The 18,790-nt window shown below is 32.3% G+C and overlaps 2 protein-coding genes across 2 annotated transcripts; both read left to right on the plus strand.

Moving 5' to 3' along the window:
• Window positions 1–2,653: 2,653 nt before the first annotated feature.
• LOC129296692 (uncharacterized) lies at window positions 2,654–10,022 on the plus strand. Its single transcript, XM_054935275.1, has 10 exons — window positions 2,654–2,921; window positions 3,782–4,707; window positions 5,774–5,903; window positions 6,075–6,523; window positions 6,714–6,794; window positions 6,880–6,984; window positions 7,440–7,598; window positions 7,773–7,859; window positions 8,034–8,105; window positions 9,236–10,022. The coding sequence occupies exons 2-10, from the start codon at window positions 3,895–3,897 to the stop codon at window positions 9,539–9,541; spliced, it is 2,202 nt and encodes a 733-aa protein (XP_054791250.1). The 5' UTR covers window positions 2,654–2,921; window positions 3,782–3,894; the 3' UTR covers window positions 9,542–10,022.
• Window positions 10,023–11,689: 1,667 nt separating this feature from the next.
• LOC129296694 (protein REGULATOR OF FATTY ACID COMPOSITION 3, chloroplastic-like) lies at window positions 11,690–14,475 on the plus strand. The gene is made up of 5 exons (XM_054935276.1): window positions 11,690–12,080; window positions 12,449–12,503; window positions 12,628–12,684; window positions 12,951–13,028; window positions 13,810–14,475. The coding sequence occupies exons 1-5, from the start codon at window positions 11,778–11,780 to the stop codon at window positions 14,301–14,303; spliced, it is 987 nt and encodes a 328-aa protein (XP_054791251.1). The 5' UTR covers window positions 11,690–11,777; the 3' UTR covers window positions 14,304–14,475.
• Window positions 14,476–18,790: the final 4,315 nt, after the last annotated feature.

The following is an 18,790-nucleotide window of genomic DNA, read 5'->3' on the forward strand; positions in this document are numbered from 1 at the left end:
ATTGTTCGGTTAAATGTTTTGTGTGCCCACTTAGCAATCGCATGATTAGTTACATCCGCATGTATCATTACATATTAATTTTTGGTTACTAGGACTTTTAAGTCTCATTTCCCGTGGTTAATATTTTTACAGGAGCGAGTCCGGCCGAGAAAGCACAAGAGGTAGTAACTATGGTGTATGAGACACCATCTTTTACGTTGCCTCTTATTTTAGATTATACAATGTATCTTGTGCCAACTCAAGACATATCTTCTTTGTGAAGCATGTAAACTCTAATCCTTTTTATTAAAAGTATTTATATGACCAAGAGGATTATGTCTGTCCTTTTTGATTTATGATCTGATTTGAATATCATACCATGAGGATTATGTCTGTCCCTTATGGTTTTAATTGTTTTTTTGAGATATTTTAAGACCTGTGGTATATTGTCTTGGATGTATCATGGTAGAAATTTTTCTACCATGATAAGGGTATGATAAGGGTTCAATGAAAAAAATAATTTATTGAATTAATAATTTATGAAAAATCAGTTTGTATTTTTGAGGGTGTTACATTCCAAACTCTCATCACTTTGATGATAGAAAACACAGAACTTATTAATTTAAAAATGATAAGAATTTAAAAAGATGAAGTTGGATGACATTTTCAAGCAATTTTTCAAAAAAACGCCTCAATTCTAAGCTAAATTTTTAAAGACTAAATAAGAGACTAATCTATTAAAAGGTGTGAAGTAAATATGATAGATTGATGACATGTCTTATAGCCTTCTCTAACAGAATAATTATCCAAATTTTTGTTAACCATTTAATACAATCAAGGTGATTATTAAAAGGAATTGGATTCTTTAAAATAAATGAAACAATGGCGGAAGAATATAATGAATTAAGTAAAGAAGTGTTCCAACAAAGAGAAGGATGCAATATAATGTTAGAAACATTTCAAGAAGTTTACAAATAAGTCTTGTAAAATATAGAAACAATGATCAAGTTTTTTGGGGCTTGAGTATTATTTGAAATTGGATCAAAAGATAACAATGCCTTTATTAAAATATGTTATATCAATCAAATAATTTAAAATTATTTTATTAATAATTTACACTAATATTTTAACTTTTTACAATAATAACTTTACATATCTAATAGTTAAATCGATTATGCATTATTAAAAAATTTAATGCTAATTATTTACAACTATTTTATTATTAATTTACAACCATTATTTTAAATTTTCAAAATTATAATTTTACATATCTAACAATTAAATTGATTGTGCATTACTAATAAAGTTTAACACTAATTGTTTACAACTACTTCATCACTAATTTACAAATTATCACTTTAATTCTTTGCAATTATAACTTCACATGTACAAAGTTAAAAAGATTTGAATATTTGATGTAAAAAGTTAAAGTTATAATTATGAATTATTAATAAAGTGATTGTAAATTATTTAATTGATGTAATATATTTTTAATAGGGTTATTATTGACTCTACACTCTAATTTCAAATTACAATCAAGTCTTAAAAGACTTGCTTGTGATTTCTAAATTTTACGAGACTTATTTATCAATAAGTCTACTCCATGGTATTTATATGTAATTATCTCAAAAAATAAATAATACATATAATATTACTTGTCTTGATTTTTTACCATAAAAGCAAAATCTCCTTTTAAAAAATCGTATTAAATGAGACCTGCCTAAAAGTGACGTGGATAATTGGATATATCTTTTATTATTTGTAAATAAGGTGTGACTGAATACAAAACAAATTATGCAACAATTAATCTAAAGATTGCCGAAAATAAAATGTCTCATAACAATACTGCACATTTAATTAGGTTTAAAAAAAAAACAATCCACATAAAATATTAATTAACTATTGCACATTTATTTTGTTTGGCCAGTATATTCATAAATATTTTGATAGAATAACAAATAAATCTCTTTAAAATAGAAACAAACAGCAATTTAGTCCTGCAAAATGTAATGGTGTCTTTTAAGTCCTAAACATCACAATTGCCATTAAAGTTTTTGATGGAATAATAAAAATATTTTTAATTTTAAAAATTAAAAAATTATGAGAAAAAATTGTGAATGCTTAAACTACTTTAATTATTAACTGAATGAGACTTGTAAATTTTAAAATTAAAGCTGTGAATGAAAAAAAAAACTTTATTACACCTTATTGATTAAAGAAAAATGGTGAGAAAAAGCTTGAAATATTTAAATCACTTTAATAATTTGTTAAATTAGAATTGTGAATGAAAAAAACTGTTGCACTTTTTAAAATTAAGGGATATTTTTATTATTTCAAAGATTTTTTTAATAATAATTAGGTCACTTAGAATTTAAAAAAATATTATCACATTTTATAAAATTAAATTATTATTTATCATATTTGATGAGATTAAATTATTATTATTTTTATTTTAAAGAGATTTATTTTTTATTTTTCAGCTATTTTTTCTAGAAATTTATAAAACATGATAATAAATTAAGAAATTTTGCTGAGGTCAGCGCTGCACGAGAGCATCAGCAGCAAGGCTACTCTTCCGTGTTTGGAACACGAATAATGAGTTTTCCAAACAGTGCCTCATTGTCATTGAGCAGCATCTTTAGTCTCGTGGATGAGAGAGAAAGGTATAACAAGTCCTGTGTCAAAGAAACGAGCTTTACCATTCTACAGCTTCGTGAGTGGCTCCCTCTCTCTGCAGCCTATGCTCGCAGCTTTTGGCATTTTCCCCTGATATTCCTTCCCCATCCCATTCCTACAACATGAAAATACGCCAAACAGCAATGATGTGCTGGGGTTTTTGGTACCCAACAATCCTCTGCTTTTAGGGATTTACCTCTTTTTCTATCTTCCCTTTCTTCATTTTTCTCCATTGGGCGTCTTCTCTGTATCATCGGTAGTTTAAGGTATGTTCTAACGATGATCCCCAGCTTCACACTCTTGCTTGCATGTAATCTTTCATCACCTAGGTATTCTTCAACCTCTTTATCGCAGTCTTCGTTTACATTTTTTGTTGAGATATTCGTCGAATTTCATATGGTCTCTGTATGAACGATAATGGGTTTCGCAACATCTAGGACTTGGGGTTTTTCTTTTAAATACTTAAATGGGTTCTCGAGTGTCAGTTTTCTTACCGATGAAACTGGAAACTTTGTGCGCAAGCTATGGGTATTACAAGTTAAATAAGAGAGTTAAAACGTGTTCGTAACTGGCCTTTAGCACAAGACGACTTGAGTTGCTGTCTGATAACGATATCTAAGCACAGCCTTTGCGTTCACCAGCCTAAGATGTAGTTAAAGTTGCAATTGACCTTATATTTGTCAGATTCTTCTCCTTGATTATTCTGCATCCGCACACAAGCATTCACACTGGGCACTACTAGCATGAAATAGTTTTCTTAGCCTATAGAAGCACTTCTTATGTTTTCTGTGGTGACTCACATGTATTTAACATCATATTACCCTCGTTACTATATCTTTCATATTAAGTAAAACTTATCCTACCTACCCACAACTCAAGTTGTTATCAGGAGTTTTCTGATACTCAAGTACCTTGTTATAGGGAAACTGCAATCAGCCCAGAGGCTTGGCGGCAAGGGGGTTGAAATTTTCCGTTAATGATATATTAATAGTTAACTGTGTATCTGTATAATCTGTTACAACTGGGTGGAAACTAGACTTATATAGAATTGTTATCATGTCCTTCATAGCTGCAATTCTTGATTTGAGATACCTGCAATTACATACTGAAACTTTCTATCCTATAGCTCCAGAAACCAGTGTTAATACAACTATTGTGGCATGCTGCTTCTTCTGATGGAGTAAAAAATGGCGTAATTTGATATCTCCTTTGTACTGTTCCTTAAGATATTGATGATTCATGGCTCGGAAGGGTAATCAACAGAAGAATGGAATGGACCCTCATGGTTTGAACCACAAAAAAGTGGTTTCTGGGCCTGTGCTTTCAGGTGTGAAAGGACATGCCAAAGGTGGCAAGGTGAAGGTCTTTCCTGGAGAAGAGTGCTCAAATGGAAACCATAGTAGTAGGCTTTCACAGAACGCCAAAGAAACTACTTCTGCCGGAGATGGTAATAACAATGTGCAAAACTCTGAGAAAATTTCAAGGAAAGAGAAACAAGGAATGGCTACTAAGCATGACCTGGATGAGCCATTGTCTTTCACGAGTGATCCAGGAGAGTGCAGTCAGAATGCGGAAGTTCCTATACAAGAAGAAAATGAGGCATTACCAAGAAGTAATCAAGGTCAACTAAATATAATAAGTAGATTGAGCTATTTCCTGAATGGGTTTCTCATAAAAAGTGTTGTGGAAAAAGGAGATCTTGCCAATAATTTGTATTTTCGGAGATTAAGGTTGTGGTTATCATCCATCTTCACAGCATTTACAGCATGGCTAACCAGACAGAGGCCATTGTTTGTATATCTTATGTCCAGCATTTTAAAGGCTTGTGAACATCTTAAAATGAAAATTCAGCAGGCATATCCCGTTGTTCTGAAATGGCTTTTACAATTTGGGAACATAATGCTTCTTTTATCAGTGTTTTGGTTGGACTGTGCGCTTAGGGGTGTTGATTCCTTTGTACGAATGGGGACTGTATCCTTCTTCTCTGTTATATGGTGCAGCATATTCTCAGTCATTGGTATGATAGGGATGCTCAAGTTTCTTGTTATCCTGGTAAGTTCTAGTTATAATTTTTGTTACCTTTAAGTTAGGTCTTGATTATTATTATTATGATTGAGAAGATATATTTTGTTGAATATTTTAACCCTCGTTTTATTTGTCACTTCTACATGTGACCTCTGTGTTTATAAATTTTATATATCTTTAGCTCATTAGGTGCCAACGGTGATTATTTTAGATTAATGGTCTCGCTATTTTGATTCTCCATTCTCTTGTCATGGTTGGAAGTTGTAGCATGTAAATGATGAATCATGAAACTTGATTTAGAAGATCCCAAAAGTATCATTATACATTTTGAGAATTCAATTTCACATATTTGAACGAGTTATTCATGATTTTGTTTGTAATTTAAATATTATTGTTCATGTTTGTACTCAATAGTGAGAACAATGGATCAAATAAATTTTCATGAGCTCCAACCTCTTCTATCTGAAAGTATGTATGGGTTGTTTTAAATGTTTAAGTGATTGGCGTGGGAAATTTTAACAGCCCTTCTGGCTTATTTTTTGGTGTTTGGTTTTGGTTATCAAGGAGCCAACTGTAGATTGAGTATGAATGTTGTTAACTCGAAAGAATTCCTTCTTTGGATGAGTATTTCACTGCCACCTGTCTCATTTGATGCCCAACTGGTATAGATTTTAGGTGGACACCACAGTGGACTCTTTGTTACTTCTTTATTACCATCATCATTTATCTGTAAAATAGCTATTTAATCTATTAATATTGATCCGTTCTTAATTACTCTATAGCTGTTTTTTTGGTCATAATTTCACTATCAGAAGCTGGAGGTATTGGAAGTGATTTGCAACTTCTAGATATATACTTGTTCTCATAATTGCAATTTTATATTGAGAACTGAAGACTTGCATGATAATCCAGCAATTGAGGACAAAGCAAATGATAAATTCTTAACTCCCATCCTCACACTCCCTCTGTATTGAGTTGATTTGTACATGATTTGAATCACCATGATTTGCTGTCCTGAAATTGGTTTTGAGTGCCTCATGTAGCAAGATATATGTTTTCCTGTATACTCTAACTGTTTCTTATAACGGGTCAGGGCCTGGCTGCCTTAATTGGATTCTTCGTTGGGCTTACCCTTGCAATTTTGGTAGTTGCAATCCTTGGAGTTGTTTTCTTGTGGATTTATGGCAGCTTTTGGACAACTGCAACTTTCATCTTCCTTGGAGGTGATTTGCTGGTCTATTATGTTGTTTGCATCATTTTCTCTGTATCTGAGCCTTTCTGAGTACATTTGCACCATCTCAACACGTTTATGTTTTGTACAGAACAATGAGACATGCTATTGTCATGCATTTTCCTGGAAAACTTGCTAATGTTTGGCAATATTTAAAATTCAGGACTGGCATATAAGTTGAGCCATGAACGTATTGCACTACTTATCACCACTGTCTATTCTGTCTATTGTGCTCGGTTGTACGCTGGGTGGCTTGGCTTGCTATTAGCTTTAAACCTGTCATTTATTTCAAGCGATGTGCTAATATACTTCCTCAAGAAAAGGATAAATCAGCAAAGTCAATCCAATGCCTCTCCTGAACATAGACCTGGAATGCAAGGTCAGCCAGATTTCTCTAGTGATGAGCCAATGCATACTTACTCTGAAAATGGGCCAGGACCATCTGTTGATCGAAGTGCGGGAGTACCTTCAACAAGTGGGGCTGACTTTGATTTACCTTCTGAAGAAGAAGTTGTCCGTTTGTTGAATTGCTCTGATCATTACTCAGTATTGGGCTTGACCCGCTATCAGAACATAGATGCTTCACTCGTGAAACGGGAATATAGGAAAAAGGTTATTGCTATTCGCTGATGCTATTTGCCTAATACTGGCTTAACCATGCCTTCTTTCTTAGTGAATCTTTCTAATATGTTTTACTCTTAGGTTTACATGATTGTTAGTGATCCTTTGATTGGTTATCTAATGCTTATTGTTTTTCTTGACAATTTCTTATCCTGAACTAGACGTCTGTATTGAATGTCAGGCAATGTTGGTGCATCCTGATAAAAATATGGGTGATGAAAAGGCGGCAGAAGCTTTTAAGAAGCTTCAAAATGCGTATGAGGTAAGTTTGATGTTTTTGCCCATTCAGAAAGTCAAAAGAGAAAATTCCACCTAAATCTTTTGTACAATCATAATCAATCCCCCAGGTTCTTATGGATTCGTTGAAACGAAAAGCATATGATGATGAATTGAGGAGGGAGGAACTTTTGAGCATATTTCGCAGGTTTCAGACTGCTTCTCAATCCCATAAGGTATGATTTTTACATTGAATATAGTGATCAGCATTCAAGTTTATCAATATGGCCAATGGAAATAGCTATGGATGTATAGAAGACTCTGGAGGGGAGGACTGGTAACCATTGTTTATAAATCATAATAGAAATGAAGCATTGCTCCTCTGATTTATTACACGTGCTATATTTGAATAGATGAAATGGGAAAAGTTGACACGATAAACAGCTGTTGTGTCTTAATGGCAATTTTGGTGCAAAGTTCACAAACCTACTATTGTAACTTGACTACATCAAACATATGGTGTGTTCTGACGCATTTGTTCCCCCCCTCCACAGGGAAGGTTCATCTGATTTTATGCTTTTTAATTATTTCCTTGCTCTCTGAACTTCATGGAAAAGCTAAAATGCTTAGTCATCTCTCTAGTTTTGGTGTTAATACCTGATCTAACTTTTGTTCTGGATGTTTTGGCTAGAATGGTAGGCAAGGATTCTTTCCTTCAGGATTTACACGATCAGATGCAGACAGTGATGACCTTTTTAGGGATTCAAGGCGAATATCATGCAAAAAGTGTGGCAGCTTTCATATATGGATACATACAAAAAAACAAAAGTCTCGAGCAAGATGGTGCCAGGTTTTCCTTCATTTCTTTTTCTCTTAATGGAGCCCGTGAAGCTTATGTAGATGACTGTTAGTTAGGCATATTGCATTTTCCTTTGTACTGTCAGCATGTCTTCCTTGATGAGAAAGCTTTTCTTCTTTCCCTGGCATGGCACTTATGTTTTCCATGGTGTTGTTTCATTTGAAGGATTGCCAAGATTTTCATCAAGCCAAAGATGGTGATGGATGGGTTGAACAATTGTCCCAGCCATTTCTCTTTGGATTGCTGCAGAAGGTGAGGATCAAAGTACCATGTATGTTGGATAGAAGGTGTTGTTATTGGGAAGCACTTTGGAACTGTAGTCTTGCCTTCAGTGTTTTTAAAAGCTAGTATTAAAATGGAATTTTTGGTTGCATATGTGCTATTAGTTGTGACATCAGAAAATGATATGCTTACTGTTTTTCCCAGGTGGATTTGCCTTCTGCCTATGTGTGTGCTGATAGCCAGATATACGATGCCACTGAATGGTATACCTGTCAGGTACTGCTGTTTGTTTGTTTTGTTTTGTTTTTTTTAAATTTTAGTCCTCTTTATCTTATGTCATATCCTCAATTAGGAGGGCCTGTGAGAGAGTGAAAAAAATTGGCTGTTGAGAATTGCCAGCAGGGGCAACATGAATTGGTTCATAGGGGCTTAAAGAGGAATCCCAAACTGGTGTGGGACATGTGGAGGCTGTTAAGGGGTTATGTAGATGTTTAAGCTGAAGGTGACTAAGAGCACACTAAGGAAAAGTGGAGAGTAGGCCTAATTTGAGGGAAGCTTGTGAGAGGATAGCTTCATGAAGGCCTAAAATAATTTCTTTCTGTTGTGGCTGTTTCCTACTATAATTCTAAGATGAAATCTGTGTTTCCATCATATTATTTGACTTTTGAGAGACCAGGTGTTAATTAGAAATATTTCTGCAGTGAGGTTATCGTGTTGACATGCTTGTAAAAAGCTTAATTTGTTTCAGCTCAACGTTAAGCGTATGTGCTGCATGTCTTTGTTTAAGCATGTGAAACCTACCCTTAGAAACTGGCTTGTAAGGAAAAATAACTACTACGGCAAGAGTTACCTGTGGTTACCCAACATGGGACTTCATCATAGCATCCTTGATGATTGTGGTACAGGGTGCTCATTGCGGCCACTGGGTTGCATCCTCCACATAAATCTTTTCTGTGGAGGTTGGACTAGCTAATACCAATGGATGGAGACCTACGTAAGTATGGGAAACCAATCATAAGCACGGTTTATAAGTGGTGAAAAACATGCCGTTTAAGTACCACAAGTATTACTTGTAGTTACTTGACATGAGATTCCATTAGTGTCACTTTTACAGAGCTGACGTCTTTGCAAAATATTTGTTTGATGTATTCAGGCTTTCTGAGTAATTGACGAAGTTTCTCATAGATACTTGTAGTATCTATTTAAAGCTGACTGTTTTTCATTATGTGAATATTGCAGCTAAAGCTTATTATTTAGAAGTGCTAAGTGGATACTTGGGCTGCAGTTTGTCTTTTCCTGAAATGCTTGGTTTTTTTAGTTTACCTTGCTTCCAAGCTTGCGCCTTGAGGTTTTGTATGGAGATTAGAAGATTCACATGACACTAATACTGAACATATTTATTGCAGGGTATGAGATGTCCGGCAAATACTCATAAACCGAGTTTTCATGTGAACACTAGCTTAACATCAAAGCATGGTTCAAGTAAAGGATCACATTCTGGTCAAAGAGGTGGTCGGATGCCGACAATGAACGTGGAGGAAACCATGACAGAAGAGGAGTTCTTTGAGTGGTTACAGAATGCAGCACAGGCAGGCATGTTTGACAATTTTGGTGGCAGTGCTGCTGCTGAGAGTCCGTCTAAATCAGGCAGCGGTGGCAGCAGCGGTGGAAATGGAAGCAAGAGAAAGAAAAAGGGAAAGAAGCAACGATGAGAGCAAAGCCATCTTTGTTTCTATATTATCAAGGACAGGATTTGTGGGCCCTTGAAGCTTGAATGAAGGCTTGAGGAAGAAGTTTGAACCCCTTGTATAGTGTTAGTTTCCCCAATTGCCTCAGGTGTCCATTAATTTTCGGGTGCTCTGTACACTGCAACAATATAGCCGTAAGAATTGATGATGTGGCAATGATCCTGTTGCGCTTGATTTTCCCAGTCAAGTTGCCATATGCTTGAAAGCCACTGAAGAGAGGGATCTAACAAAGGGATGATATTAGTAAACCACAAACGTCATATTTAATCTCTTTCAGCTGATGTTCATACAAATGTTGGTGTTATCACCAATCGGTGCGTTTAGATTAGCAAAACAGCTTTATATTTTTGCTGGTACGAACGTTTGAAATAGAATAAGAGCAATGGCACATAAGATATTTACAGACTTTTGGAGCTTCTCTCAATTAAAATTGTGGTATTAATCATTTGTTGGTGCAAGGATAAGGAACACGATATTTACCGAAGGCCCAATTATGAGATTTTGCTTTGATTCTGTTTCTCTGAAAGGAAAAATGAGGCTTAAATACAACGTGTTGTTGTTGTGTTTTTTTTTTTTTTATTCCTTATTTAATAATTTATATTTGATTATTGTCATCATAGCTTATACATCATATGAAAATATAACTATAGGGATAGTTTGGAATAAAATAAATATGAAAAGCATAGAGGATTACATTTAGAACCAAAACAATACTAGTTCATACATTCAGGATTGAAGGATTGCTTTCACAACTCTAACCGATTGGATTGAGATAAAATTATGTATTTTCTTTTTTAAAGATATAATATAGGTTAGCTATGAAGGTTGCGAGAAGACTAAATTATGTAAGAAAAATTACCCATTAAAAAAAATAAGAATATCAAATTACTCCAAAAAAAAAAAATCTTATAAAATGAGGTGGTAGAGTTCTATTTATATTACAACTACAAATTTTTTGAAAAACTTTATTTTCCTAAAAAAGAAAACACAATCTTTGACCTTTATAGTTTTATTATGTTTTGTTTTTAGTCTTTATAGTTTTTTTTTTTAGTGTTAGTTCCTACAGTTTTAGGAAGATTATTTTTATTTTTCAGGTCTCTATAGTTTCCATACTATAGGAATTAAAGTGAAAACTTGATAAAATTATAGAAACTAAAAATTATATTTTCCTTTTTCAAAAGAGGAAACCCTCAATGTGGATTTTACTACAATTTTGTTTTGTCAAATAAGTAGTTAAACATGAATACCACTTCTTGCTCAATTGCGAGAAAAATGAGTAAATGATTGCTCAGGCTTCAAGATAGAGTTGAGAATAAGGCAGGATTTGGAGGGCTGGGCTTGAAGGCTCTTTTTAAGTAAGGATTTGAATTTTAAAAATAATTTTTTTTAAAATAATCGAACTTGAGCGCTTGGCCTTGATAAGCTCTGTAAAAAAGGGTTTGAATTTGGGTGGCTTTTCAAGCATTGTTGTATTATTATTATTATTATTATTATTATTTGGTAAAACACGTGTTTGAAGCTAATTACCTGCTCACATGATCCTACACTCATTACATTATTATTAATTTTAATTTATTTTAAAATTAATTTAATATAATTTAATTAATATTAATGTATAGTATAAAATTTTTGATATTTTTTATTTTTTCTATAATTATTATGTTTGTATATTTATAAAAAATAAATTATTTTTTAATCAAGATTTAAATTTTATTACTAAACTTCAAAATGTGTGTTGTTTAATTTTTAAAAGATTATGAGAATTTTAATTTTTTTAATTTTAAAATATTTTTTGCTCAAAAAAATTTTAAAATATTTTAATTAATTTATAATGTTTAATTTTATTTTAATTTTTTATTTTTTTAAAAAAATTTATGAGCCTGACTTTGAGATCTTTACATAGAAGTCGAGTTTAAAAAATAAAATTAAAAATAAAAAATTAAATTTTAAAACTCAAACCCTTACAAATCAGGTCTGTCTATATTTTTAAAGTATCAATTCATCTCTCAAAAGTCAAAATCAGTTTTCTTTTTTATTTTTATTTTTTTGGGCCAACCAAATGAATTGAAACTTCAGAAAAATAATGGAATACTAATGATAAAGCGACCTTGCCTTGCCGCTAGTCGCTACCACCTAGTGAGGCGTCGAGGATACATTATTGCCGCGACCTTTTCGGCTATTTCTCTCTTAAACGTTGTTCATGGTGGCACTCCTACCGACTTCATCCACAGCCTATCTTCTACTGAAGACTCCAAAGATGATGATAGGCAATGGAATTGGACTCAATTACAATCCTTGTTTTATATCCGCAAATGGGAACCCTTCATATTCTTCGTCGTCTTCCCTGCCTTTTTCTGGTACGAATATCTCCGTTGGGCGAAGAAAATCAGTTTCAGTGATTGTGGGGGCCAGTAAGAGAGACAAGAAAGAAGATAGCCACAGCTTTATACCAAAACCCGACGAGGCCACTGGGTTTTTCCCTGAAGCTGTTCTGCTTAAAGAGGTTAGTTTCGTACAATTACAAGCCTATGTTTTGCTCTTCTTGCATCCCAATTTTTAGTATACTTTCTGCTATTAGATGATGTTTTCTTAGGCTTAGTTGAGAGAACAACTGAACCCTTTGAAAGATTTTCATAGCTCAGAAAAGATCAGTAGAAATGACATGATTCAATTTCAAGCCATGTTCTCTCTTGCGAAATCTTATTTCCGCTCTATTAATTAGATGGAGAATCGCTCACTAACAAGAGTGAGGGTATTACATGACTCTAATACTTGACTGTTTGTCCGCTTGCACTAATGTGTAGCCGATTTTCATTATGAGTTGAATTTTTTGGATGACAATGAAGTGAGGTTTCTTTATTCCAACTTCAGAAGAAAGTTGAGGAAGATGGGAAGGTTCTCCCAGAGTTTGCAGATGCTGAAGAAAGTGAGTGGTCATAATTCTTTTATTCGGTCCCTCCTTGTTGCTTGCACCTATTCTTAAAAGATTTAATTGGTAAGAGAAACTGTACTGAGCCTTTTGTTATTTTATTATTATTATTTTTTAACAGGACAGCTCTACGAATCTCTGATGCTTGAGCTGGAAAGTGACCTGGATGTAGATCAAAGTAAGTAGGTTATTGACTTAATTATCCTTTCCTTTCAGACTGTAAAAAGGATTAGAAAAATAATGTTTTTATGTTGCTATTCCTTGTACTTGATCTTTGAAGTGATATATCTGAACATGTTAATTCTGAATATTGTAATGCTTGATTATCTGCCTGTCTTCTATGAAGGTGCAGACAACAAAAGGTTTGTTTACTGACTGATTTATAGATCTCATGAGCATTTGAAGTGATTTTTCTCACAATATTTTGATTCTTTAATCTTACAGTGCGCCACTATGAGATTGTTTATTTAATTCACGAGAAGCATGAAGAAGAGGTTGCTGCTGTCAATGAGAAAATTCAAGGTAATTTTTCTCTCAAAATCTTATTTTTCCTGTTGCCCGTATTCCCTGATGCTATGTAGAATTAGTTCCTTAGTTTCCCAATATATTTGAGTGATTCATTTTCTGGCCTGGGATTTAGCAAACCTCTCTTTCTGGCCCCAGAAGATTTATGAAATTGTTTCAGGGGACAAGTGAAACATGCTTCAATCATTCATTGTATTAGTATTTACACAACTACTCCCTCCAGTTCTATTTGTAGAACAGCTTCTAGAAATAATTTTGGGTTCAAAATGTGGGATACCTTGAAATAATTAGACTATTTTTTCCAGTTTTATCTTTTTTTATTATGTGAACGTATTTAATGTAGTTGTATCATTATATAAAAGTAAAGGTAAAAATGAAAGTACATTTCATTTTTTTTATAATATTAAAAAAAAATTTTAAGATGCATAAAATGGTTGAAAATGTTGTATGATAAGGACCAGAGGTAGTATTTTGTTGGAAACAGAAGCCAAAACTATTAAGTAACAACTAAACTAGATTGATTCCTGGCTTAACCTTAAAGGGGTAAACTGTACTAATATAATTTACTCAAGCAGAGAAAAATTCCTGGATACATGATATTGTTGGATTGCCAATTTGATGTCTGCATGGCCGAGTAACAACATAAAACTGTTGCATCAATTCATTAGCATCAGCCTGGACACAATTGCTTTCTGTGTTAGTGATAAACATTGCCTTAATAGTGAAATTTAACTTGATCTGGTTATCCTCTTCACACTTGTGCAAACACAATTTGCAGACTTTCTAAGGGAGAAGAAAGGCCGAGTGTGGAGGTTCAGTGATTGGGGGATGAGACAACTAGCTTACAAGATAAAGAAAGCTGATAGAGCACATTACATTTTGATGAACTTTGAGGTTGATGCCAAATACATCAATGAGTTCAAGAGTCTATTGGACAAAGATGAACGAGTCATCCGGCATCTCGTGGTAAAGAGAGACGAGGCTATCACGGAAGATTGCCCTCCTCCTCCTGAATTTCACACTCTGCGTGCAAATATCGATGATGAGTACGACGATGAAGGAGAAATTGATGCAGAATATGATGGTGATTGGGATGAGGAAGAAGAGATGGATGGTAATGATGGAGACAATATTATCTACATAGACGGAGATGGAGACGGAGATAGAGATGGAGATGTTAGTGGTGGGAGTGGGGAATCTACAGATGATGCATTAACCTACATAAGACAGCCAGAAATAAGAAGATTGAGAGCTGAGAAAGCAAGGAGATAGGCAGTGGGTAAAATGTGATCTTGCTTTTAATAAATGCAGAGAGATGTTATGCATTGTGACTTTGGATGTAAAGACTGAAGTAATTAAGATGAGCTTTGTGCTGTTCAACCAAAGCTTACAAGCATGAGTTGCACGTATGAACGACACGAACGGGTAGTTGTGTTTTCGTCTATGAGCTCCATACTTGCTGATATAATGCCTCTTCACTTCAGTAATAAATGTTACATTACTTCTCTAACCAAAAAACCAAAACAAAAAACTGTTACATACCTTCCCCTTTTCCATCAAACAAAAATGTCACATGCTTGTATCGAAACCAAGAAAAAACTAGGGAGAATTGTAACCAAGGATAAAGGATGTGATTTAATTATTAGTAAGTTTAAAAAAAAGTGAAATTTCAGTTTAGTTTAGGAAGATTGAAGTGAAAATAATTTTAATTGTGAAAAGATCAAAGTATTTTTAATTTATTAATTTTATCTACGATGTAAAATTATGAATTGTTAATTCTCTTACGTCATTTGTTAATCTATCAATATGAATTGTAAATTATATCGTTTTGTCATATAAACTGTAATATCTATTATTAATTTATTAATTTTACTTATTATTTCACTAATATTAATTGTAAATTATAAAATCTATTGATAATTTATAACTGATGCGATGTGAAACAGGAAAGAGGAAAGGGAGGAGAGAAAAGAGATAAAGAGAAAGGAAGAGGAAGAGAAAGAATGAGGAAAAAGGTCAAATTCTCAAAAACTCTTGTTCAATAATATTCAAAAACTGAATACAAATGAGAAATTTTAAGGTTATTTATAGAGCCCTAAAATTAATAAAATAATAAAAACTTAATTTCAAATTTCAAAGTCTAAATCTAAATATAATATTAAAATACTAATATATAAGATAACAATAAATAAATAATAACTTCTGATTTTAATGAATAAAATCCTTATTTAAATATCTCTAATGGATAATCCTAATATTTTAAATAAATTTTAATTATATTAATTAATCATTATCTCATATTCTATCATTTCTCCCCTCCTTGAAGAACTCGTCTCCCGACGAGTTAAAATTGATGTACAAATTAGTCGAGGAAGGATGGGTGGGATAAAATTTCATCCATGTGCATAGATCTGAAAATCCTTTCCAACAAATGAGGTAGTGAAAGAACAAATGCTGGCAAGAGTGAGTAGTTTAACCATGTGAAATCTCTGAAAAACCTTTCCAATAGATAGAGTTTTGTTGAATTTGAGCATTAAGCAATGGAGTGACCTTAGGAGATGCAACTTGTAGACAAGGAATAGTTATAGTATGATGAGATTGACCCTTGATAGAAACACTTTGAGATGGAGCCACTTGTACTAGTATATAGTGGGTAACTTGATCATTATCTAGAGAATCTTATATTGGCAAGGAAGGAACTTTTGCCATTGTTGGCTTCCTTATGCTTGTTCTTTCATTTGTTTTCTCAATTGATTGATCATTCTCTTAATCTCATATGTTGCCTCCTTAACTTCGCCACAATCCCTCCTAAGCTAGTCAAAATATCAAAATGATAGAATATAAGATAATGATTAATTAATAAAATTAGGATTTATTTAAGATATTAAGATTATCCATTGGGGATATTTAAATAATGATTTTATTTATTAGAATCAGGAGTTATTATTTATTTTATTATTATCTTAGATATTAGTATTTTAATATTATATTTTGATTTAGAATTTGGAATTTGAATTTAAGTTATTATTAGTTTATTAGTTTTAAGGCTTTATAAATAGCTTTAGAGTTTTTCATTTTATTCAGCTTTTGAATATTATTGAACAAGAATTTTCGAGAGTTTCGACCTTTTCTCTCATTCTTTCTCCTTCCTTCTCCTTTCTCTTTATCTCTTCTCTCTCCTCCTTTTCCTCTTTTCTGTTTCACATCAATTTGGTACCAGAGCTAGGTTCTTATCACACTTTTGTTGCCAATCTCACTTGAAAAGTACAACTTTTCCATTAAAATTTGAAGATCTAAATAAGGTATAACGAACTTACTATTCAACACTGCTAACTGAAGTGCCTTCTTAACTTCGCCACAATCCCTCTTAAGCTTGTCAAAATAACAATTTTGTTGTTGCTGAAAGCGATCCAATTTAGCTAAAATTTGGTCTATGTTCTCTTGAAAGTCAGCATATTCATAATGGCAACAGGTACCATCTTCATATTGATAAATATAATCATGTTGGTGGCTATTAAGATGCTTATATTGTTATTGCTTAATGTACTCATGTGGGTAATGATCTTTGTATTCATATCGCTTATGATTAGCATACTTCAATTAAAGAGAGCGACGGTTATAATTGTCACAATAAATATGCCTGTACTGTTGATGGCTTGTGTACTTATATTGTTGCTCTTCATAACCATACCAATGGCTCTCTTGCCAATAAGTTTTTTGCGATGGATAGGCATGCTATTGTTGATATTCATTATATGTATACTGTTGAGCATAATCCTTTTGCCATTGAGCATTTTGTGGTAGATCAGCATAGTCATATTGTATATGTTGTAGCTCCTATTGCCAACTAAGCTTAAATAAAGTTGAGACCCAATGGCTTGGCCTCGTGAGATGATTTGTAGCTTTGGAAAGATTTGAAAGAATGGATTTCATGTGTAGGAAAGGCAAGTAAAACCAGGCTCTAGTATCAAATTGATGTGAAATAGGAAAGAGAAAAAGGGAGGAGAGAGAAGGGATAAAGAGAAAGGAGGAGGAAGAGAAAGAATGAGGGAGGAGGTCAAAACTGTCAAAAACTCTTGTTCAATAATATTCAAAAGCTGGATACAAATGAAAAACTCTAAGGCTATTTATAGAGCCTTAAAACTAATAAAATAATAATAACTTAAATTTAAATTCCAAATTCTAAATCTAAATATAATATTAAAATACTAATATATAAGATAATATTAAAATAAATAATAACTTCTGATTCTAATGAATAAAATTTTTATTTAAATATTCCTAATGAATAATCTTAATATCTTAAATAAATTCTACTTATATTAATTAACCATTATCTCATATTCCATCATGATGTTAGCAAATTAATAAGTAAAGTTGAAAAATTAACAATTGATGTTGATGTTTGTAATTGAACAATTAATATTGAAGTATTATATGATTATTGACATGTCAAGTTTTGTAATTTACAACTCATATTGATAAATTAACAAGTGAAGTGAGAAAATTAATAACTAATAATTTAGCATCTTGAACAAAATTAACAAGTAAATGGTACTTTGATCTTTTTACCATTAAAATTATTTCCATGTTAGTCCTCCTGAATTAAATTAAAATTTCAGATTTTTTTGAACCCATTAGTAATTAAGTCACATCTTTAATATTCAGTTGAGCTTCTCCCAAAAAAACTAATTAAAGTATGTGTTTTAGCCTTTTAGATGGTAAAGTTTTGGGAGAATTTCAAGTCCCCTGGAAGGAGCTTTATTGCAATTACAAACTCTTGAATTAGAGAAGTAAAAATTAATTTTTTAATCTTTTAATTTTTAATTCACTTCTGAATCAAATATGATTTGTTGTGATTCAATTTTTCAATTATGATTTGATACGACTTAATCTTTCAACATTTGACTCACTTATAACTTAATTCTTGTTTTTTAATTTTTTTTAAAATTATCCTTATCAAATAAGAGGGATGAAATAAATGCTTGTATCTTATTCTAAAATACCCCATGTTACTCTTTTATGTGAAATTTAAGCTAGCATGAAAAAATAAAACTAATAAAAATTAAGGGATTGAGTCATAAATAAATTAAAAGTTACTGACTGAGTTGCAGCAAGTCATACTTGAAAGATTGAGTTATGAGTGAATTAAAAATTAAAAAAATTAAAAATTAATTTTTCTATTAGAAAACAGACATAATATATCCCACCGTTTTCTCAACAGCGTTGGGGCCAACGTTGGCTTTGTCATCACAGCTTCGCTGTCCACCACAATCAAATCTAATTTATTTTTTTTTCATTTTCATTTATAAAGATTTTTTTTTTAACATATTGCATCCGATATTCTGAGTCGGATTGGCTTAATATACCAACTGTAAATGTAATATGTTAATAAAAAAATAGTACAAAATTTGAGATGACCACAAAATTATGACAAATGGTGATTAATTACTGGTGTTTTTGAGATAGAAGGGCGATGATTTTCTCCTTTTCCTTTGCCATTTTCTTTCATTCTTTTCTCTTTTTAGCCATTAAATTAAGATTTTGATTGTTTAGATTTTACCTCTTATAAAATTATTGTTAAAATTAAATCATAAAAAATACAAAATAATGAAATTTAAATTGCTAAAATATAATTTGAATTAATAAAAATGCAGTAAAATAAATTAAAATGAAATATTATATAGGAAATCAAATTTGGACCATCCAAACCTTGATCTGATAGTTAGAAATTAAGAAAAAGAGAGAAAGATGATAGG

This window comes from Prosopis cineraria, unplaced genomic scaffold (genome assembly GCF_029017545.1).
Source record: "Prosopis cineraria cultivar Desert tree isolate PC_DT_omini unplaced genomic scaffold, ASM2901754v1 PC388, whole genome shotgun sequence".
Taxonomy (NCBI): domain Eukaryota; kingdom Viridiplantae; phylum Streptophyta; class Magnoliopsida; order Fabales; family Fabaceae; genus Prosopis; species Prosopis cineraria.